This window comes from Manacus candei, unplaced genomic scaffold, assembly GCF_025592945.1.
Source record: "Manacus candei isolate 608988 ecotype Guabito, Panama unplaced genomic scaffold, ASM2559294v1 h1tg000065l, whole genome shotgun sequence".
NCBI lineage: Eukaryota > Metazoa > Chordata > Aves > Passeriformes > Pipridae > Manacus > Manacus candei.
Genome location: NW_026138113.1, coordinates 8,672,947 through 8,695,920, shown reverse-complemented (window position 1 = coordinate 8,695,920; position 22,974 = coordinate 8,672,947). Strand labels below are relative to the sequence as shown.

General features: G+C 45.9%; 1 protein-coding gene across 3 annotated transcripts in view; it reads left to right on the top strand.

Annotated features, from left to right (window-relative positions):
• Window positions 1–4,643: 4,643 nt before the first annotated feature.
• TSHZ3 (teashirt zinc finger homeobox 3) overlaps window positions 4,644–22,974 on the top strand; it is a 64,708-nt gene continuing 46,377 nt past the window's right edge. Inside the window, exons 1-2 of one of the 3 annotated variants that reach the window (XM_051805539.1) lie at window positions 4,644–4,737; window positions 5,520–5,791. In XM_051805539.1, the coding sequence (XP_051661499.1) occupies window positions 5,752–5,791 (40 nt within the window). In that variant the 5' untranslated portion in view covers window positions 4,644–4,737; window positions 5,520–5,751. Of the gene's footprint in view, window positions 4,738–5,252; window positions 5,792–22,974 lie in introns of all 3 variants that reach the window. The other 2 variants (XM_051805540.1, XM_051805536.1) reach the window with 2 other exon arrangements.

Below are 22,974 nucleotides of genomic sequence, written 5' to 3'. Positions count from 1 at the left end.
CCGGCCGTCGCCGCGGGGGACGGAGGGAGCGCCCGCCGCGGGCACCTCCGGGCTGGGGGGCTCGCTCCAGTGCCGCTGCGGGGTCCCCGGACCGGGCCGGGCCGCTCCGCTCCGCTCGGTCCTCCGCAGAGCCCTACGGCTCTCTTGGCCGAAGTTTCCACCCCTATTCTTACCTACTGCCTTGGTGTTTTTCTTGGGGGGATGTATTTCTGATATCTGTGGTGGGGTGAGGAATTACTGTCAACTCTGGAGGGAAGCGAATCGATTCGGACAAGATTACCTCCAGCTTAAAATAAGGCTTCCAAATATGAAGACACTGGGCATACTTAGACTTTCCCTTTTTCCCCGTGCTCTTGTCGAAATGCCTGGTCCTGATTGCAAGGGCACAGCTTTTTCAGTTCTGATTTTCTGGGGCTTATTGCATGTCAGAATTGTAAAAGTCCTCTGGACAATTTACAGACAAAACATCTGGTTCGTTAAAGCAAAGCTACTGGACTAAGACAAACAAACTTTGCTGCTGTGTAAATTCACTTACCCAAACAATTTACATTCAAGCAAAGATTTTTAGCCCGAAGAAAAAACTTTTATTCATTTGTATTCAGGAGGTTTGGGAATTCACAGGCATTTTAAAATAATTTTGCTCTAATAAAGTTATGTAGATATTACAAAATGTCTTTGTTCTCTTCTCAGATAATTATCGCTGCTATAATGGTTATTGACAACACTTTGTATTTTACAGAAGCGCAGTATCGTTTTCGGGCGTGGGCAGTGGGGTTTTTTAAACAAACTTGTCAGATCCGTATTCATCTGGTCCAGCCTTAATGAAAGCTGCTGCTTCTTTGTTCTTCGCCGGGAGAAACCCAAGTACTTCCAGCATTTCGATGGTGCCGCCGAGGCGTGGGGCAGGAGGGCAGGCTGTGCCCTGGCACAGAGGGCCGGGGGTGCCCAGCGGGACCGGCCGCGGGGCCGCCGCGTTGTGCGCGCCCGATGCCGGCGGCGCCTCCGCGGGGCTCCCTCAGCCCAGCCCGCGGTCCGCCCGGGGCTGCGGGGGCTGCCCGGGACAGGTGAGGCCCCCGCCGGCTGCAGGGGCTCGTACCCCGCCCCCGGCCGCCAGCCCGGCCCCTCCGCCCCCGACAGCCGCTGCCCCGCACCGGCGGCTCCAAAGGCCCCTGCTCGCTGGTGCCCGACCCTTCCCCCGGGCCGGGGGCACTCGGGTACCTTCCCGCGGGTCCCCGCCGGCTCCTCTGCCCCGCTCGAAGGGGAGGCGCCGGCAGAGCCGGGCCGGGGCCGCTCGGTGCTCGAGGCTGACCCCCGGAGAGCAGTGAACTGGTGCGAACAGCGAGGGAGAGCAGCCACACACGGGCATCTCGGCGCACGCCGCTCCTTGCCTTGTTTGCAGGGAGCAAGCGGTGAAACATCAACACGCTGCTCGGGAGAGAACAAGGTTAAAGCCCCGGTAAAACACGCTGGTTTCTAAGAGGCGGCTGTTCCAAGTTTGCTAAACTTCCTCACTGATCCTCTTTGGCCGTTCCCATAGCCAGCAGTTAATTCCAGGGGTCCTTTGTCGGCTCAGCTGCTGTCTCCGCTCGGGCCAGGGGACAGGAGGGGTGTCTCGGGCAACTGGTGGAGTTTTGGTGTAGGGGAATGAAGCGAGCAGGAAAATGTATACCAAAGAAGGGCACTAAGCAGTGTCCAGTGGTGAAAGATAAAACATTCTTAGCTGATGGAAAGTTCAGGAGTGATGGTTATCTAATTATGTGACTTGTAAATAATTGGTACCTTAGTTTAAAACTGCTGGAAAGAGCGAGCTTAGGGCTGAGCCTCGTATGCTGAGCCTTTGTAGATGGAGTCTGCTCAGCCTTCGATTTGATGCGTTATGTTTGGAAATGTTACACTTCATAAAGTTGCGGGTTCCAGCTTTCTGGGATAGATTGTGACCCCGAAAGAAGCCGACGCACATGAAGGCATCTGCACTTCCCTCTGTAAATCGTCTGTTAGAAAGTTCAATAGATTTTTTTTTCTTCCTTTTTAAAAAAAAATAATATAGTTAACAACCAAATTATTCTCCAACTTCCTGAGCATTTTGGCACTGAGTTGTGAATGTGTAAGCGCAGGGCATGTGTCTGTGTGCACGTATATCTGCTGCCTTTCTCTCTCACACACACGAGAATTATTATTTCTAACTGAACTCAGAAAGTTCCTCCAATTACTCTTTACGGAAAGTTTCACTTATTTCATTTCCCCCCCCAGTCCCAGCTCGGCGCACTGGTATGAGCCCATCACTCTTCACTGCCGGCGCGTGTGGGCCGCCCTTTGCAAAGCCAGGTAAGCGCTGTTTGCACAAACCTCCCCACGCAGCAGGGCCAGGGACTGTCTCGCGTGTTTGTTTGTGTTAAGTGACACCTCTCAGCTGCTGAGGTGCCACCTGCCAGCATCTTCCACGCAGGCTGTGCTGCGGGAGGCAGAGCTCTGCTCGGGAGCCTGTTCCAACACAAATGCCACCACATGCATAAACCCACGCCCGCGTGTGGGAGAGCGCACCCGCGGGAGGAGGCTGCGCACCGCGCCGGGCACCCGGGCCCAGCCGAGCGGGCAGGGGCTGACATCCCTCCTGCGGGCTGAGGGTGATACAAAGTCAGTGAGAAATGAGCAGATTTAGGGAGAGGGAAACGGAAGGAATAAAAAAACTTCTTCCAACTTGCAACCGCCCCAAAATTCGGGATTGGTCGCTGCAGCGCGTTCCTCGGGATGCTCCCGTAACCAGCTTGAGGAGAATCGGGATCGTCACTGGCTTTAGAGAGGGCTTTCGTATATTTCTGAACAGCCTTCCCAGGACTGCAATGACTACACTCGCGCCGTATCGTTTTAATTTTGCTGTAGTTTTCAGGGCGCTTTACCAGCGCCTGGTGGCAGAGCGACCTTCCTCCTGCGCTCCGTGCGGCAGGCAGGGACAGAGCCGCCCGGGGCTCCCGAGGCTCTCGGCCGAGCATCCCAAAGTTTGTTGCAGCCTCTCCAGCTCCGGAGCTCGGAGAAGTCCTCCATGTTGCGCAGCGCGGGCCGGCTCGGTCGGCAGCCTCCGAGCCCCGGGTTCGCCTCTCGCCGGCTCCGCGCTCGGTGCGGTCCCGCGGAGCCGGGAGCGCAGCCGGGCTGAGCCCCAGCCCCTGTCCCTGCCCCTGCCCCCGGCCGGCAGCATCCTTCGGAGGGGGGTGGGAGGCGTGAATTATTTAGGTTTTCCATTTCCTAATTCCTACTTAAAGGGGGAGGAGGGAGAGGGGAATGAACGAGCTATTAACCGCAGCCGAGCCGCGCTTTCCCGAGGATGTCTAACATTTGTAAATACTTATGCTGCGGCTGGGTCCCCTCCTCCCCGGTTAAGTTGTTTAGTATGTCGGTTATTTGTACCGAATCCCGGTCTGCGTAGCGTCTGATGTGTTGTCGTTGCAAATGTGCGGCCGGGGTGACACTGATGGATGCGCCAATGGTGAGACGGACAGATGTTAGGGCGGATCTAGCGGCACGCACCGCCGCGGTGCGAGCCCGCCCGCCCGCCCCGCCGGGGCTGCCCGCCCGCCCGGCCCCGTCCTGCCGCACGGCTCTCCCACGCCCGCACACACTCACACACACGGGCGTTTTTGGGGAAGCGGGGTGGGGGGGGGAACATCTCCGTGTCGTCTCTTAAGCAGATCTGATCGCTCCTTCTGTGAGCAGATACTGTAACTGTGAGGAGCAACCAGCGAGTATCAATGAGATGGAACTGAGCGAGTTTGGCAGCAGAAGCGGCAATTGACAACTCACCATTTTCTTGTTTGCAAGAGAAATGTTTCGTTTTCCCCCAACAGTAGCAATTTCCCGGGGACTTTAGGCGACTGCGATTTTTTTTTTCATCCTAAAGATCAGCTTAGAAAAAAAAATCAACTCATAACAATAATAATCAAAAAAAAATATATCCCAAAACCTTCTCCACCCGTCACGTAAAGTGTTTGAATTTCCTGCAACTTGAAAGGGAAGCGAGAGCCCGAGAGCGGCACGGCGGCTTTATAGGATGTGAAGACGCAACAACATCTGCACTTAGTCAGGTATTTGGAATTATCCCAACTCTCGAAGAATGGGGGCGAGAGAGTGGAGATTTTTTTTTTTTTTTTGATCTTACCGTAAAAGTGAGCTCAGCCTTTTTTTTTTTTTAATTCCTCCCCGTGAACTTAAAAAAAAAATCGCTACTTTTTTTTTTTTTTTTTTTTTTTTTTTTGGTGGGGGTGCTGTTGTTCTGTTTCATCCCCGTTCCATCCCTGCCCCGCTCCCCGGTGGCGGTGCGGGGGTCCCGGTGCGGGGTCGCGGTGCGGGAGCGGGCCCTGCGCGCCCCCGGCCCTCCCCGCGCCGCGCGGCCCCGCCGCCCAGGGAGGCGCAATCAAACCCGCAGCGCATCGATCCGCCGGCGCTCGGCAGTGAACTTGGACCGAGAGAGAGAGAGAGAGAGAGAGAGAAAAAAAAATTAAAAAAAAACCCAACAAACTGAGAGAGGGGTTTAAAAAAAAATAATAATCAGCCCCCAGAAACAGGGAAAGCGAGGGAAAAGTGCTCCTTCCCGCAGAGCGAGGCGCGCGGGGCGCTGCCCGCTCCGCTCCGGCCCCGCGGGGCGGGCGCAGCGGCTCCGCTGGCGGGGGCGCCGCCGGCAGCGGCCGCCGGCCCGGGGCGGCCCCGGCACCGCCCGGCCGCGGAGCGGAGCGCGGCGCCAGCCAGGTGGGAGCCGGCGGGATGGATGTGCCGGCGGGCGCGATGTGCCGGGCGGCGCGGAGCGGAGCGGAGCCGGGCTGTGCTGTCACCGCGCGGGGCGGCCGGGATGGAGCGGCGGGGCCGGGCCCTCCTCGCCGCGGGGGGGGTCCCGTGCCCCGGCGCGGCGGGGGGCGGTGGGCGCGGGGACTCTGGCGGGGAACGGGTGCGCGCGGGGGCGGAAAGGGAAGGGCTGCGGGAAGGGAGCGGGGCGAGCGGCGCGGAACCCTGGGCTGCCCTGCCCTGCCCTGCCCGGCGAGCCGCGGGCGGCTCTGGGGACCGGCGCCGGCGGCGGGCGAAGTTGGGCGGCGGAGGGGGCACGGCGAGGGGGTCGCCCCCGGGCAGCCCCTCGTCCGTCCCCGTGCCCGGTCCGCGGGCGATGCGCGCACAGGGAAGGCGCGGCCCGGGGCGGGCGGCGGCGGTGCCCCGCTCCCCCTCGGCGGAGCAGTTTGAGTGACACCGCGATCATCTCGTTTCCCTTCAAGCTTCGCCTGTTGCCGCCGCCGCCGCTCCAGCGCCGAGCCGGGAGCCGGGAGTGGAGAGCGCAGGCTGAAGCTCCGCCGGCTCCGGCCAAGAGATCCCCCGTCTTTATGCCGTGATCTCCCAGCCCGGCCAGGCACCGGGGGCGCAGGGCGGGGTGGGGGGGACTGCGGGCTCTCCCCAGCCCTCCCGCCCGCACACCTCTTCGGGGGGCTTCCCCTCCTCCTTCCTCCGGGGCGATTTGTCAAACTTCCCCCCTCTTCTGCCAGCAGCAGCAGCAGCAGCAGCAGCAGGGCTGTCCTCTCTTCTGTGCCGCCTCCTCCTCCGCCGCCGCCGCCTCCTCCTCCTACTCGGCATCGTGTATGCACAGCAACAAAAAATATATCCCCGACCCAGCCCTCGCGCCGAGGCTGGAGCAGCTCACCGGATCTCCGGGGCTGAGGCAACTCTTCCCACCCCCGCGCCCCGGCTGCCCCCCCCGCCGGCGCCCGCAGGAGCCCAGCAATGCCGAGGAGGAAGCAGCAAGCGCCCCGGCGCGCAGCAGGTACGAGAGCCGCTTCCCTTCCTTCCCTTCTCTCCCTTCCCTCCGCGGCCGCTGGCTTCTCCTCCCGCTTCCCTCCGTCTCTTTCATAACCGGCTCCCGGCGGGCTGAGCCGCCGCTCCGCGCCGCGCTCCTGCCCCGCTGCCCGCCGGTGCCGGGGGCTTTGCTGAGCAACTCTCGGACTGGAGGCACAGCGCCGGGGCGAGGGGGGGGGGGGCTAGAGGTATTTTATTTTATTTTACTTGCTTGGGTGGGGGCGTATGAAAGCCCTTTCCCCACTTTGGTGCCCACTTTGATTTATTCCGGACTCTGCCATCGCCCGGGCTCGGTTCTGGGGCAACACGCAGTCAGGGGCAGGCGGGTGTGTGCGGGCACACACTGCACGGGCATGTATGGTCGGTGTGACTCCGGGACTGGGGGAAGCAAGGAGGCGAATTTTGTTCAGTTCCAGCCCGTACTTTGGCACCTACTTTGCTTTTCTCCCTCGTATTCTTCGTTCTTATACATCCCGTTCCCTCACAGGCAATGGTTTGTGAAAGCCAGGGAAAATACTCTTTCTAATTCATTTTTAAAAAAATTCCTGTAAAAAAGAGATAGGGTATGTGTAAATACATGGCACGCTGCGAATGAAGTGTTAGGGACAAAGTGATTTGGAAGATCTGCAGTGTTACTTGAAGATCCAAGCCCAGAACTGGTTCCTTTGCCCAACTTTTATCTTTTTCTCTCCTCCCCTTGTACTGCACTGGAGATGTCTGCCGGACAGACAGATCCGCCTAGTTGGTCACTTTCTTTGGTAGCCTCTTCTGTTAATCCTATTGATTTCTTATTAATGAGTCCAGATGAGAAGCTGCAAAGTAAACCCAAGGAAAAAAAAAAAAAGGTCTGTGTATTGTCAAATGACTGGCAAATGTTTCTTCACGATTTCCTCCATATTTTTTTTCTTTTTAGAAATACTTTTCTAGGCGTTGTGCTGGTGAGGTTTTTTGTTTGGTTGGTTTGTTTTTCTTTTGCCAGAAACGTCAACTCCTGTTAAACTTAAGCAATATTTTTTGGAAAAGCCAAATTGAAAAGAAAACAGCAGAAGAAAAGCCCCACATAATTTTACAGTAATCCTTGGTTGGGGATATGTGGGCTGGAAAAGGTTTCCTTGGCCTGTTGCCATCCTTGATTTGATGTCTGATTGATCGCCTGTCATCTGGCAGCCTTTGATCTATTCATTCCCGATAAACATCAATAAATCACTTGCCATGGTAACGCCAGACTCGGTGACGTCACACGTGGCCTGTCAACTCTCTGTTAGTGCAACTTGAGGGGCTCCTGGCGAGCGGTGCCACCGAGCCACATGGCCCAGGGCTGGCAGAGGTGCAGGCACAGGGCTGGGGCTGGTGAGGGGCAGCTTTGGGGGGACCAGGGTGAAACAGCCCTGAGAGACCGGTGTGGAAGTTTTCCAGAGGCTCTGGCAGCATTACTGGCAGCGCAGTTGTGGTTGTGCTTAGGACAACTTGGAGCAGGTAGTCCCTGCAGCTTGGTGTAGGGTGTTGTTAGAAAACAGGCGTCCAGAAATGTGACAGTGCTTTCACACTGCTCTGACAACTTCTGCGAGTGGTGTGGTTTGAATTTAGTAAACAGCAAGGGGCTCGGGCAGTAATACAAATTGTAAGTAACGATGTCCACGTTTCCTTTCTTCTCTTCTCTGACATACACATGTGTTCAGCTCCTACTTTTGAGACAGAGAAATAGACTTCCCAGCAGTCTTACTCCGTTTACAAACAGCCAGAAAGTTTGGAAAGTTTCACAGTACTGTAGTGATACAATCTAGCAAACAATATCATAGCCAAACACTTCATGATATTATTTTGCATTTCTGGCCTGTGTCATCAAATAACCATTAAAAAAAAATAAGAAGGTGAACTTTTCCTAATACTTGAGAAATTCTATTCTGTAACATGAATTTAATTTTGCAAAATCTGTCTCTTCTGTGTATTTGATACATTCGACTCTGCTGTATCCTGGGCACTCCATAGGTAGGAAGAAAATGTTTCTGCTCTAAACATACATTCTGAGGTATCTTTCTCTCCCTGTACCACTCTCTCTCTCTCCCTCCTTTCTCAAGTGAATCATCCACGGTGTGCGATCTATCTTTCATATTTAGCAGAAGTGTAATCTCTTTAAACTTTTAGCTTTTTGATAGCCACATTAAACATTTAGTATTGTGTATAATTGCTTCCCACTGAGATGCTGTTTTATTGGGCACACTGGAAATGTTACTTTTTCTAATAGCAGTAAAAGCAAAGGCTTTTTTTTTAACACCTTAAAAAACAACTAAGAAATAACAGGTTAGTTAAGAAATATTCATTACAAAAACTTGACTGCAGGACTAATAGGAGATGGAAGAATGGTTTTGCTCTATCAAAATGACCCGTCAAAACGACTTTGTTTCATATTTGATTTAATTGTCTCTCTCCTGACAGGCACATTCATCAATAGCTTAATGGTCAATCAGAAGTTGGCAGAGTGAGTGCTTTCATTCTTTCCCATACACTAGCTTTGGCTTTACTTTATCAAAATGCCTCTGCCTAATGGATATGGGGGATGTAGAATGACTGAAGGGCTACTTATTTGACAAGAGCGAAAAAACAAGAACATTTATGCTGTTGATAAGTGCATGAAGATAAATAAGTGAGCTGTATGAGGCGTTTTATTTTAAGACAGAAGAAACTTACTTTTTTTTCCCCCTTTTTGGCTTGAGAGCTGCGAGTTATAAGGTTCATGACTGCTTTTGTGGCATACTGAGAGTGATGACAAATTGATTGCTTGGTACTGAGAGAGAAAAAAAGGTGGTGGGGGGGGGAGAATTAAAGATGTCTGCTGATTGGTAACTCAGGAAATCCAGTCCCCAGCAACCTTGAGAATACTCGAGAATTTTTTTTCTCCAAACTGAAAGGTCCGCTCAGCCATAAAAAAAGAAAAGTTGTTTTGCCAGCTTCATTAGTGTTCACCTAATTAGCTGTAAACCTGATGGATTCCTGACAGCTTTAATGATTGGAGATGACAAGCTCCACGCAGTGTCATCCAGCAGAATTAGGTTTGCAGCTAGTTTGATGTAATCAAGTTGATATTACACAGTCCTGGTTGCCTTTAGTTGTGCATTAACTCAATTTTCTGCTGCAGGTGACAAATGGGCTTTGGTACCTGGATAATCATGTCATAGGAATTAGGGCCCTTTTAATGGTCTGGAGTAGAATAACAACAACAAAGAACTCTCAGCAGCACAGAGCTCGCAGACATAACAGACAGGTGCACAAATTCTTTATGTCTAGCCCAAGTGTTAACACCACACTGTGGAAGACTAAAGCTGTCTATGAGAATCAAGAATCTGTAAAAATGATAATTTCACTTTGTTTTCTTAGAGACTCAGGTGAATATCGTAGATAAATTTGGGAAGAAGATTCAGGGACTGCAATTTTATTCCTCACCTGTTAAAGAAAGAAATAGTCAGAACTGCTGCTCCAAAGACTTCTGTCATTTAAGTCAGGAGGAAGAAGGTATTTACTAGTTAGAGGCTACTGTCTGGAGAAGCTAAGGTACTGTATTAATAGAGGCCAGTCTTGTTCATGCAAACAGTAATTATCTATCCTTAAATTATAGCTTTCACTCGCAGCTTTTTTAGAAACCTATTTAAAAGATCAAGAAAATGTACTTCCTACTGACACAAGCAGCTTAATATATATTTTGTATATGTATCTTCTGGGGAGGGATTGGGAACTAATGATTTGTTGGGATCTCATTTACTTTGCTTATTTATTTTAAAATTGAATAAAACAGTAAGACCCAGACAACTGCACATGAGTTTTCAAGCCTCTGGAAAAAAGCAAACAAACAAACCTGGGCCTAAGGTGTTTTTTATTTTCTATATAGTATGCTTTAAACCTTAGAGATTGCTGCCTGCTTTTTAGCCTCTTTACAACTTCTGTGCTTACATTCAAAAGATGCACCTGGTCAGTGTGGACTCTGAAATACACGGCATTGATTTCTCAGGGACGCGGAGCACTTCCACTTCTCAGGGACTTCAGTGCTCCTGCCAGTTCTCAGCACCTCCAGAGCAGGGCTGGGGGTGCGCCACAGAAAACAGATGCAAGATGGCACGCAGGTTGTGCCACCAGATTTCCAGGCAGCTCTGACTTCGGGAACTTGAATGCTCGCTTTAATTTATGGGAATTGCTTGCAACTACATACATACCCCAAAAGTAAATGTAGCGATAAAGTAGACTACCTATAAAGGTACTTGCAGTGTCAGCCCTTGGTATGTTATTTGCCTCCAAACCTGCCACATATTTCTCTGTTGGACAGAGATTCTTCCTAGCAGCAAGCTGACAAAATGATTAGTTATGGCTGTCCTCTGCTTTTTTTTTTCCCTTTTTTTTTTTTTCCCCTGCAAAGTGTGAAGGAACAATGCAAAAAAAAAAAAAAGAAAAAGGGGCATAAAAATAAAAAGGCTTGATAGATTCCCCTGAATATCCGCCTGGAAAACAGAATTTTCCAGAATCAGCTGCCATTTCTCCCATTAGCTTGACAGCTGTCAATTAGGGCTTCAGTGCTCTCCTGGGCCACAGTTTATTGCGTGCAGTTGATGTTGTCATTTTGTTCTTGGTTTTGCCTTGAGCACTATCATGAGCAGGAGTGAAATAGTCAATAACTGATGTATCAGCAGTTATTTCTTAAATTGGCTTACAAGTCTGCATTTTTCCTCTTTTTACTAAAGATTGTTTTGTAAAGTGATTAGAATGAATTGTGACTGCTGCAGGGTTATGGGAAATGCAGTGAAGCTAGGGTGAGTTAGCAGGATTAGAGTGGGTCCTTTTTGTCAGCCCTGCTTCCAGGATTAGTGGAAACTGTATAGAAAAGATCACCTTCAGGGTGAAGTGTGGGGTACATTTTTAAGCGTGCTACGTGCACGCTTGTGCAGAAACATATGGTAGTACAGAGTGAATGAAAAGAAATAATTTACCAGGACGTAAAGTAACCTACATGTTATCTTTGTGAACAAACCTTGGCACTGCTGGTTTTATTCCAGTGTCGTGACCATTTCCTGGAGAATCCAAGTACAGATTGTCAAATTTTAACACGGCCCTGTTTTCAAGATGCTGCTACTAGATCAGGTATTCAGATGCCTGAAGTGTTGCATTGTCAAGGAGGAGTGTATGTGTGTGTATGGTTATGATACAACACCAAAAATAACATAGTTGCTGAGCAATCGTGTGTTATCTTATCTATGAAATACTTCAGCATCATTTACTAAACAATCTACCTCAGGTGTTTTAGTCTGATTTTTTTTTCCTCTTCTCTGTGTGTTTGGTATTTTTTTTTAAATTTAGTTACGCCCAAATTGTGGTTTATCAGCCTTAAGTTAAAAATGAAAGGTGAATACAATATATTGTATTTGGTAACAATGATATGGACTGGTACATCCAGACAGATAATATGCAGTTGTAATTAGAGTGAATAGACAGGCATTCATTTTTAAATTCTTTGACACATGCATAAAATAGTCATATAATAAGATAAGATGACAATTTTATGTTAGGTTGATAAAGTGTCCCGATACATGCATTTAAATGTCTGTAAGCCTTTTTTTATCCAGACAGATTAATTCTAGTTTCCAGCATTTGCAGTTAGACATTAAATTAATTTTAAAAATCCCACTAAACAATGGATGTGTTGCTTTTTTTTTGTGTGTGTGTGTGTGTCATTACCTAAAGCAGGAGGATTGAAAAAATTTGTGCAATTGATTTTTCTTGATTTCAACATTAAAAAAAAAAGGCACGAAAATTGGCTCAAAGGATTTAAAGCATAGTCCACAAGAGATTGTATTGTAGTTTTCTTGAGTATAATAATGGGGAATAGAACATTGTCAGAGCTTGAAGTTGTTTGTTACCATTTTCATAAAAAGAACAGAAAGAGTTGAAATGAGTAGGGCTTAATTTCAGAGACTGCGAGATTCATCCTACTGCATTTGCCTGATTTTGCGCCTGAAAGATATTTTGGTCATCTCAGCAGAGAGCCAATCTGCAGAATTTAAACACTTCTCATTGCAGGCATCAACTTTAAGATATTTCTCAGAAAATGTTCAAAGGGGTTTTTTTTCCCCGGGGGCGGAGGGGGAGTGGGGAAAGAGTTACCAGAGGATCATAAAATATCTGAAAGCTCTTTGCCAATGCCATTACCTGGCCTCTTCGGGCAGTGAAGAGGCAACTCTTCAAGAATAATCTAAGTTCGTATTTTAGACTTAATTATAAATTATTAATTAACTCTGTCAGGACACATGTTATTAATTATGACTCTCTTTTCTTCATCCAGAACAGCTGTTGGGAATCTCATAAGTTGACTGTATTTGTTGGTTTGGGAGTTTACCAGTGAAGAGCCCTCCATGCCCAGCCTGCCTTACTTCCAGCTCCCATCCCTTTCCTGGGCGACGCTGCCGGGCAGCGCTTGGGATTCGTACGAGTTTTGGGGCAATCCAGTGAACTCACAATCAGTGAACATTGTTCCTGGGGCGGTTTTTAGGTCCTGTCTGTAAATAATTCCTGTTTTAGTGAGCCTGTATGGTGGTGGGGAGGCGGGAAGGGCAGCGGCCAAGCCTGAGCGAGAGGGAAGCCAGGCAGTTTCCGTGCCCTTCCGCCAAACTCCCGCCAAACTTCACACGTTGTCGTAGGGGAGGGAGCTGTTTCATTATTCGTTTGGAATGATCCAAATTCATTTACTTTTGATATTTCCATCATTAAATTGAGCCCTCTGTTTCAGTTTCTCATGTGTTCTTTGCGGAATGCATGTTGCATAAAATAGGCAATTTTTAATGAACAATTTAATGTAAATGGGTTCTGAATTTAAATTAATATTAATGAAGCTTTGAGTGAATTTATTTTGCATACGTAAAGGCTTGTAACTCTTTCACCCATACACTCTTGTCTTTATGTACTAACACATTGGTTAGGTGAATTGGCTAGTTTCCATATTTCGTGATTAAAAAACTTTAATGGATTTTACATGGATATTTGTGCTAGTGCAGCTTTACGCAGGTTGGTATCGCTATTAAAAATGCATCTGCCTTGATATTCAGATTTTTTTAGTTAACATTTTACTGTGTTACGCCACCGTTTCTCTACATTTCTTTCTACTTTGGTTTCGCCTTTATGCTTAAAGAAAAAATTATTCCAACAATAGTCACCACAGTCAAGATGTTTTCTTTCTTTGGCTTACCTCTAATGCATTATGTATTTAGGAATGATGGGATGTTCTATAATTAATTCTGTTAGATGTAATTGCTATAATCACTTTGATGCTACACATAATAAAAGTAATATGGTAAGCATACGAAAAAATATAAACACCTTATTGTAACAGTTTCTGTAAAATTCTTTTAAAAATCTTGTTTGGAGCGGAACCTCCGCTTCTGTATTTTGTCAAAGCCAAGTTTTTTTTTTTTAAGTACATTAGTTAGTAAATGAATTAATTTTAGATATTGAAAAGATTTTGACTGGCAGGTTGTCTTGTATGTGCAAACGTATATCCCTGGCTCTGTGTGCTATTAAGGATGTAGTTCATTAAGAAGCCAGTCTTCAGCGTGGCTACAAGTGAGACATAAATATCCCTGTATATCCCATGAAATAAGAGACAAATATATACGTTGTATCAAAGTCCAGGACATAGGAAATAACACAGGAATGGTACTGTGGACTGGAAAGCTTCTTTGTAGCGCAAAATTATGGGAAATATAAAATGTATGAAGGGTAACATGTGACTAGAGAGGGAGTTTTTCAGGTCCCAAGTGAGAAAAAGAAGGTGATGTCCCTCCCCCTACCTTTTTTTTTTTTTTTTAACAAGTAGCTTTGAGTTATTGTTTGCAAACACAGTTTTTGATAGAGAGGAAATGAAAAAAATATGTGCAATGGGTTAAGCTGTGTAGCTGATATCCTTGATTCTGTACGAAAAAATGTTAATATGGCCATAGTTCTTAATTAGTTGCACACCATACTTAATGCTGCAAAGGTCACTTGGCTTTATGGTCCAGCTTTGCGCATGAATTTGTATGTTTCCCCCCAAATTTGTATTTCTCTCTCGTGTATTTTCTAAGCAATTGAGTGTGCAAATCGTGGTTAAAATGCAAACTAGAAACAAGATTAGACAAATACATTCAGTGTGGACAAAGAAGAGGGTTTTTTTTGTTTTGTTTTGTTAACGTTATTTTCAAATAATGCACAGCCTTTGCGTGGCGAGCAGCAGTATTACATTTAACTTCTGTAAGCTGAACAAACAAACCCTGACCAACCTCTCGCTGGATTGTTCTGGGGAAGAACAGAACAGGGTGCTGTTTCTGAGTGTCTCTGGGACTGGGCTCGCTGCCGGCAGCCCTTTCCCTGCTAGGTCAAGCCTGTTGCTGGAGGGCCAGATCTCAGCAGGGGCCTCCAGGAGGCTTGGCGAGGCTGCTCCAGACTGGCAGCCATCAGTCATCCATCTGTGACACAGAGTCTGTTTTTGATGGCAGGGATGATAAAAGGCCTGGGAACTGTATAGGCCCTTGTAATCAGGGCCAGTGCTGACATCCTTCTCAACTTTGACAGCTTCTTCCTTTTCTCTCTTCACCGCCAAGACTGTCTCAACTAGATTTTTTTTTCCTCTCTCTTGTTTCATGTACTTGATCAGTCTCAGATGCTGGGAATTATTTTTTTCTGGAGGGAGGGGGAGTGTTTCTTTTAGTTTGTGGGTTGGGCAGGTGTGAGAGGAAGTCTGTTTTTTTTTTCTTTTTTTTTTTTTTTTTTGTACTGTAGGCCTGTTGCTAATTAATGTTCCTCCATAAGATTCTGTCGGAGTTGAGTAATGTTTTTGATCTTTATGCCTGATAACTGCATACTTAATGAGATTTCAAAGCTGTGAGTGCAGCTCCCTACAATTATTGACAGATGCCTTTTCTTTGCCATTGGGTTCAGCTTCATAAATCCTCCTGCAGTAATGAGGTTCAGAAGTGCCACCCTGCCAGTGAGCTAATGAAAGAGGGGGGGAGGGAGGGAACAGCTCATGCCTGCCTGACACATTTTTTTCCTTTAAAATTTACTATGCAGATGTCAAGCTGTGGGACGATTACTTCAAACATGCTAATTTTTATCTTGCTTTTGTGTCAAGCCTGCATGCCATTTTTTCCCCCCCAATAATAAATAAAAATAGAAACCTCAACCTATTTAAATTTTATCATGGATCATAACTATTGAAGACTTTGATATATGTGTGTTCTTTTGCAGTTTCCAGTCAGTGGAGCAGTTTTTTGAAATCCGAAGGGCAGAGGGAGGATAAAAAAAAAAAAAGGGCGGGGGGGGGGGGGAGAAAAGGCAGCAAGCTTCCTCGGCTGCACGTCAGCCTGCCCTAACCGTGCACTTGAAACATCGGAGATTTCATTTTAGAGTTCTGAAACTAAATCCTGGTGGAGAATAGCCACACCATGCCAAACAGTCGATTTCCTTTTCAGCAGAGCCATACATCACTGACCCACCCTTCCCTCCCGACAGAATGACATGTGTCATTTATCACCGGGCCCTGCCAGAGCGCGGGGGGTGTGCGGGGGCAGCTCCCGCTCCAGCACTGCTGGATGTGTTCCGCCGGCCGGCCGGGGAGAGGGACGGGAGCGCCTGGGTGTGCTGGGGGCACTGCCAGAGTGACTGAGGAGGTTATGTGCTTTCATATTATCTGCTAAGTCGCCTTGTTCAGCCCCCTGAAGATTTTCCCCTCCTGTTTTCTTTCTCTCTCACTCTTTTTATTTCCTTCTTTTCCTGCCCCCCCCCCCCCCTTTCTTTTTAAGTTTGGCAGTTGGGACAAACTGGCTGACACGTATCATTCAAGCAGCACCAGCTTGCTGGGGGTTGTGTAAATGAATCTGGGAGCTCTTGGTTTCACATGATTCAAACGTGCATTATTGAAGATGGATGTTCCTTAAAAAAAGATTGATGATGGATATCAGGCTTATAGTGCCATTTATCATTTTGAATATTATTTAGACTTGCCGTGTAAAGCTGTAACTTGAGAGTTGGATGAGCTGGGACAGAATGGAGGCCTCGGCGTGCATGTTGTGATTGATGGCTTTGCTTTCTCATTGTTTGTTACCAGATACTCGCCGGTCATTACAGGAGTGCCTTACAATTGTTTTAGGGGCTGGATTTCCGTGTGTGGATGTGTGTGTTTTTGTACAACAGGGAGAGGGACGGGCAGAGGCAGAGTTAAGTTTTTAGTGAGAGCATTTCAGTAATTGTAAAGAATGTAGACAAAGCCATGGCCCATGCAAGGATACAGGCAGTCTTTTGCATGAATACAGACTTGCTGTATGTAACACTAAAATATAAGCAGGACTGTAGCTGATACAGCGTAACATTGTCAGGCATTGCCAGTTGCAGTACAAAATTGTGCTTGTGAACAGATTAACACACTCCAGCTTCCTTTCGCTAACAAGATCCTCTTTTTTTGGGGTCCCATAATGGCAAAGAAAACAAAGTTCTAGGACATAATTATTTCAGCGTTTACATATTTGTTTTCCTCTCATCCTCTTCACCCAGGGTTGTGAATTTTTGAGTCTTGGTGTTTGCTCCCAAGCGTCCAGGGTGCTCCTGGGGGGTGGATAGCCTGGTTGTGTAAGTAGTGAAGGCAATCCCTTCCCTCTTCGAAGCACTTTTACTGGAACCAGGACACCCCCACCTGCTGGAAGAATTAAGGAAACAGCTTTTTATAGGCAATTAGCTCTTTCCTTGGAAGCACAGGCAGGGATTTTCAGGAGATAGACACTCCAACAATGGAGCAGCTTCAGCAAGAGGCAGTGCCAAAACTTCAGGTGTTGGGGTGTTCGTGCACAAGCATCTCCAGGCAAGTGCGGTACCCAGCCCGGTTAAACTTGTTCTGAGTTGACAAACTATTGACTGTTCCTTGCCTGGCACATTGTACAAAAGTCAAGTGATTGACAGGAAGGGTAGGTAAAATTAGACAAGAATGACTTGGCTGGATCAGTCTTGAATTTGCACAGGTAGATGGTATTTTCTAAACACTGCTTGTCACAACAACTTTGCTTGTGAGATGCCCTCCTAGCAAGTAGGAATTACAGCAAGCTTTAATAAACAATGTGCGGCATTTGAGTTAAAACATGTTTCTCAAAGCCAGCGGTGACTTTATATGAGTTTTTTAGAAATTAGTTTTTCAGAAATCTAGTTCATTATTCTTTCTACAAATTCACTTCCGTTTACTTTTGGTAAACTCAGTGGTCAAAAGTAATGAGAATTCAAGTTTATACACTTCATTCAAGTCCAACACCATGAAAAACTCTGAAAACACATAATATTTTCTGTGAAGCCTTCAACAGTAGAAGGTAAAACTTTGCTCTCCTACCCCTGCACTTGTGTAACACAGTAGGTAATTGAAGTACAAGTGCCAATTTGCTGGAACAATTGTAAACACACCTTGATACAAATGGCATCATTGCATTCTTACTGATTAGAAAACTTTGCTATTAATAGACACAAAGTCCATTTCAGGTGTAATTGGTAAGGAGCTGAGTGCACTCATGGGAAGAAACCTTGTTTTGTTTTTTGTTCGCTTTTATTCTTATCCCTTTTTTCAGTTTTATAGCTGGAGACATGATTTATTGCAGCCATCCATCTTTGGGGCTCATCCATCACATCCTGGTTGCTAGGCAATCATGGCAGCAGCTGTTTGCTTTGAATCAGACAGAAAAGTTGTCAATCATCAAAGGCAGGTGAATAGCATTAGAAACACGCTATTGTCAGACGGAATAATTAATCAAAGAGAGAAAAGATAATTAAAAAGATATGACCCTTGCAAGTACTTGCTCTGGGTTGCCTGGAAAAAAGAAAAACTGCCTGGTCTTTTCTAGACACTTAAGCAGCTGAGGGCTGATAAAATATGCACTCTGCAGTGCATAGTTTTTAATTAATTGAAAAAGGTTCAACATTCAAAGACGATGCTGGAGAAAAGTCTGATTATGAGCATAAGTAATATTTATTGTTTGCATGAAAGGCTTGACATGGAGTTCTAACTTTCTGTCACAAATCTCCTGCATGCTTGCACTAAGCCTCTTTCAGCTTCACTATCTTCCCTGGCAGTTACTAGAGTGTGCGGTTAGTCTGTCCAAGGCAAGGTCCTGCGGCTTTCATCCAGCCTTTTCATCCTGGGCCACCTTTTCAGTGTATTGTCTCGTTTGCCATCCTGTGCAGAGCTATCGGAGCTGCATGAGCTCTGCCATCAGCAGGGCAGGCAAAGCTCCACGAGTCGCAGTGTTGCTCTGTGTTGGTACAGGAAAGGTGTGGAGGCAGCACCTATCTCATTTCCAATCAGCCTGTGGAATAACAGGCTCTTCTGAGCTGATTCATGAACTGGATTTTTTGGAATTGTGTGCTGGAGTGATAAAAAGGCCGCTACAAAGCCCAGTTTCCAATTCCTCTGAGTTTGGATACCGTGGTAGTAGGTGCAGCAGAGGATGCCCAGCACAAGGAGTGCAGGAATGCACTTCTGGGCAGTGCAGCGTTGACCAGTGTCTGCAAAATAGCTGGGCAGAGCTGGTACTGCACCAGCCTGCCAGCCAAGACTGGTGTGATGGCAGCAGCCACTCAGGAGCTGGGTGTCTGAGCCCATAATCTGTGTTAATGGGATGACTTGTCATTGATTGTTGGGCAAAGTACTCATGTAGTCCAAAAAACCCCAACTTCAATGTTTGTTCATGCTTAGAAGATATGTGTGTGGATATGCCGATCATAGGAAACACAAGTGTGATGATTTCATTAGTTGAGTTTCTTTAAAAAAAAAATAAATTTGTAAGAAGTGATGCAGAGGTGCCTGCCACACTCTCCCTTTGTATTTTTTCATTTTTGATTTCATACTTCCTTTACCCTGTTTTTGTGCTGTCAGAAGAACAAACCCACTACTTTTAATATCAAAACTAGATATTAGTGTTGATTATCAGCAAGATTTGCAAGGATACATGCTGTGAAATACTGGGAATTTAAATTGCAGAATGAAAATCATACACATCATCACTGCACACGCCACCCCTTTCACACTGGCTGATACCTTGGAGTGCTCTTTGCACAATTCTTTGCAGCAGTGTTACACAAGCAGCTCCTCTGCTAATTGTGTGTAGCCTGTATCACATTTTCTGCTCTCACACTGTTTCACTTGTAATCATTCCAGTATTTACTTAGAGGAGGAGAGAACACAGCTAAGAAGGAAACGGGGTACCATCTGAGTGCTGGGTATGACACATCTGCTGCATAGAGCTATTCTTCCAACACTGGGAGCAGGAAGCTCAGGCTGCAGCTAACTTGGATGACTTGGAGAAATCTGTATCCTCAAGTAACATTTCATATTAGTGATTCCTCAGAACGTCATGTTCATCAAAGTTTGTGTGAGAAATAAAAAGAAGCCTCTCTAAAAGCAAAGTTCTGCATATTAGCATTAGGTTTAGAAATATCCTCTGTACACTGTGTGACCAAAGTCAGCATCCCCCTTGGCTAATAGCCCAGCACTTTTATATAAAGTTAGGATGTTGTCTAGAGCTGCTGGTGTGTATTTTTTTAGTTGGACTAACTTCTTTTTTCTTCTATATGTAATGATAATTCAGTCTGACATATTACTGACATCTTTTGTCATAGGTGTGTGGGCCCTGTGACTGTGCAGGGCAATTGAGGGGATGTGTGTAAAGGAATGCTGTGCTTTCTGTAGCACGTTTCTGTGTGCTAAATAACTGTGGGATAGCCATGCCCATATGGGAAGTGACATGTTTATGGCTACAGAGCTCTTTCCTCCTTTGCTGGGAAGTAGATTTGTCTCCTTTTCACATATCAGTACCTCTGATACCTTTTCAAGTATTTGCTGTATTTCAGACCTGCTGATCACTGTTTTATTTACTGGTAGGGGAACTGTGTCAGTAGTTCCCTAATGGAGGGATATATAGTGCTGACATCAAGCAAATGTTGGCTAAGAGACATATGGATAGATGGTTTACGTTGGAATATAGGCAGCTATTGTTAGTCTCATAGTGATTTTTTTAGCAGATTATGGATGAAAGTTCCCTGTGATAATGTTTCCTTCTGCTAGTCAAATTGGAGTGCATCTTTTGCCTCTGATTTTTCTCAGTCTCTGTTCCATGCATGATACTGAGGGAAGACAGAATAGCTATTCCCCATTTACAATATTTATTGATTCCCAGGTGGAAGAAGTTGGACTCTACAGAAGGATTTTTTTTGTCCTAGGCCCTTCTTCATCCTTCCCCAAGTACAGGTTGCTTTTGCGCTTGTATAAAGAAAACTGTTTAGGAAGTTGAAATACCTTGGTACTGAACGTGCTAAAGCTGGATTGCCTTTTTGTTCATGTGAAGTGAAAAATGGACAGAATATGTCAAACACTAGCACCGGCACAGATAGTAAACTGTTTTGCTTTAACTGGTGGAAGAATGTGCAAAGGGAGCTTAAAATAAACAGTCAAATAATAATCAGGCATTTGCCAGTGTTTAACTCGCTGTGTTAAGTAGATGTAGTACCTCAGTAGGAACCACTGAGTTACATGGTACATGTATACTGAAAAAAATATCTTGAGAAATATATATAATGTGTGGGCTGAACTGAGTAAGTGTGCAGTGCATCCCCCCACCCTGGCACATACCCTGCCTAGTCCAGGCTCTTACAACTCAGCTCTCTGACGGACAGTGCTCAGCTCTGTCCTCGCTGTGCGAGATCCAGGGTATTTCTCACTGGCTTTAGAGTGAGCTATGTTCTTAAAGGAGGGAGAATATGTGTTTCCTTCTGAAGATTTCAGAGATGAGAGAGACTTTTTATTCCACATTTTTAAGGTTAGTTGTCCTTTTTATTCCTTTCAGTGTAGCCTGCTGTTGCATCTTTTATATGCACGGTGATTTTAGGGTTTCAGTCCCACAAGCCTGTGCAGTGAAACAGAAATACTTCTTATCTCCAGTTTTCAGTTTGTCAGCAGTGTGCTTAAGAAAAGTCTTTTGCAAGCTAAACCTGAAGCTTGGAAGTTGTCCTGGTGTTCTCTAAGTGACCATCCTTCAGTGTCCAAGCCACACTGCAGTGAAATGCATAAAATACATTTGTATGAACTTATATGTTGTAAAGTATGAAAACACCTTGTTTTATTCAGCATATTTTCTAGGATACCTCTTCAGAAATGACTGGGGTAAAAGATAATGGTTTTACTGTCATAGGTGCAAGATGACTAACTCGTGTCACCTGATAATCCTGGGGTAGAGCCAGATGGCCTTGGAGATAGGGAATCATCAGATAAAAGCCATCAGGTGGGGTACTACTTTCTCTCTAGCGCCTGGGGTAGTTGTGTAGGAAGGAGTAGGGGTGGAAATGCCTTCAGGAGAAGGTAGAGGAAGGACCAGTGCCATGCAGAAGAAAAGACTGGTAGGTAGAGATCTGAACTGCTATATGGTTCCTAAAATAGAAATATCTGAACTCATGTGTTGCTCTCATTCGCTTACCTTCAAAATCCTGTATACACTGTGCTGTTGTTTTAGAGTTAAATGTTTGCTTTCTGATACCCCCAAATCCCCTTGCAATTGCTATAATAATTTAGTTAGTTTGGGCATAAAAATACAATTCTGGTAACCACCTTAACCTGGTGAGTAAAGAGGAGAGACGTGAACTCGGTGGACTGGCTGGGTGGGACTTGTTGCAAATTTTATTGAAAGAATATTTGAAAAGTAGAACGTAAAATTTGAGGCAGCAAAGATACCATATGAGTGGTTTTCTTATATGTTGAAATATGTCATTTACCCAGGATACCTTGTCTTCCTTTGTTTTTGCTCTGGGCCTGCAATAAAATGCTTCCTATCTATATTAGTTAGCAAATAGTCCGATGTAATATATGAGAATAGTGGTGCGTTATTTCCTCATGCTTATATGTTTTCTGTATAAAATATTCTAGCAGCAGTGAAATCTTGCTATGTGATTGCATTTCATTTCAAGACGGTTAGCTGAATAAGCAGGACAAGCAAGCAGTAAGCTGAATGAAGGGAAAAGAAATAAAATTTTACAGCACATTCTTGTTGTAGGAGTGTGCAACACAAAACTGTGTGACTCAAATGCTCAATCTGGTCTTCATGATTAAGCAATAAACAAATTACAAAACAAAGTTATCGTCATTTAGAAACTTGTGCTCGTCGTGAAAAAGTGAAATATTTAACATTTCTCGAAGGAAAACATCTTTTGTTACTTGATATTCACTGGTTGTGTTTTTTGGCTAACAAAACTGTGTGTTTGCACTAGCGTAGAATTAAAAACTTTATAGACAGCAGACATTTTGTAAAGTTGATTTACTGAATGTTGATAAAGGAAATGAAACAGTTAAGCTTTGTGATGAAAGGACTGTTGTGCTTTGTTGTAAGGACTGGGAGATACACTTACATTACACTTTATGTGAAGTAGTTTGCTTACTTTGCTTAAGTAGAAACGTTTTTGTGTGTTGCATGTTTGTGTCATACCTGATGTAATGGGGTGTTAATCCAGGAGTGGGTCTCCTTGGCAGCAGTACTGCAAACATGTAATAATACTAACACTGTGGAGCCCCCAGATTTTGCTGTTACATCCAGCAGAGATATCCCTGGTTTTTTTTGTGTGTGAAAAGAGACCGTATAATAATTATTGAAGATCACTGATGTGCATTCTACTTTACAGATAAGACTCCCCCCCAAAAAAAACTTTAAAATGGCAATTTCTTAACCTAAGGAATTTGCATTGTTATAATTGGGATTTTGGTTGTATTCAATGTGGGACGGACCTGGGTGGAGAAAGGAGATATTTGAGTCTTCCTTGTGTCTACAACAATTGCTTATGTGGATACTACCAGTGCCAGTTTCCAGTGTGATTAAGGAGCTGAGGACCAGAGAGGAAGTCAGTCTTTCCAGGGATGTATTTATCAGAGCATGAAAGGGGCTGTGAGCTCCCCCTCAGCTCCTGGGGCTGGTGTGGAGCCTGGCAGGTGGCACTGCTCCGGTCCTGCATAAGCCTCTTGCACTCACATGCCTCCATGTGGGGAAGAACTTTCAGCTGGACCTCACAGGCCTGTATGTGATGGACCATATCTGAGAATGGTTTAGCTGAAGCAAATGCCCGTCCCCTGAC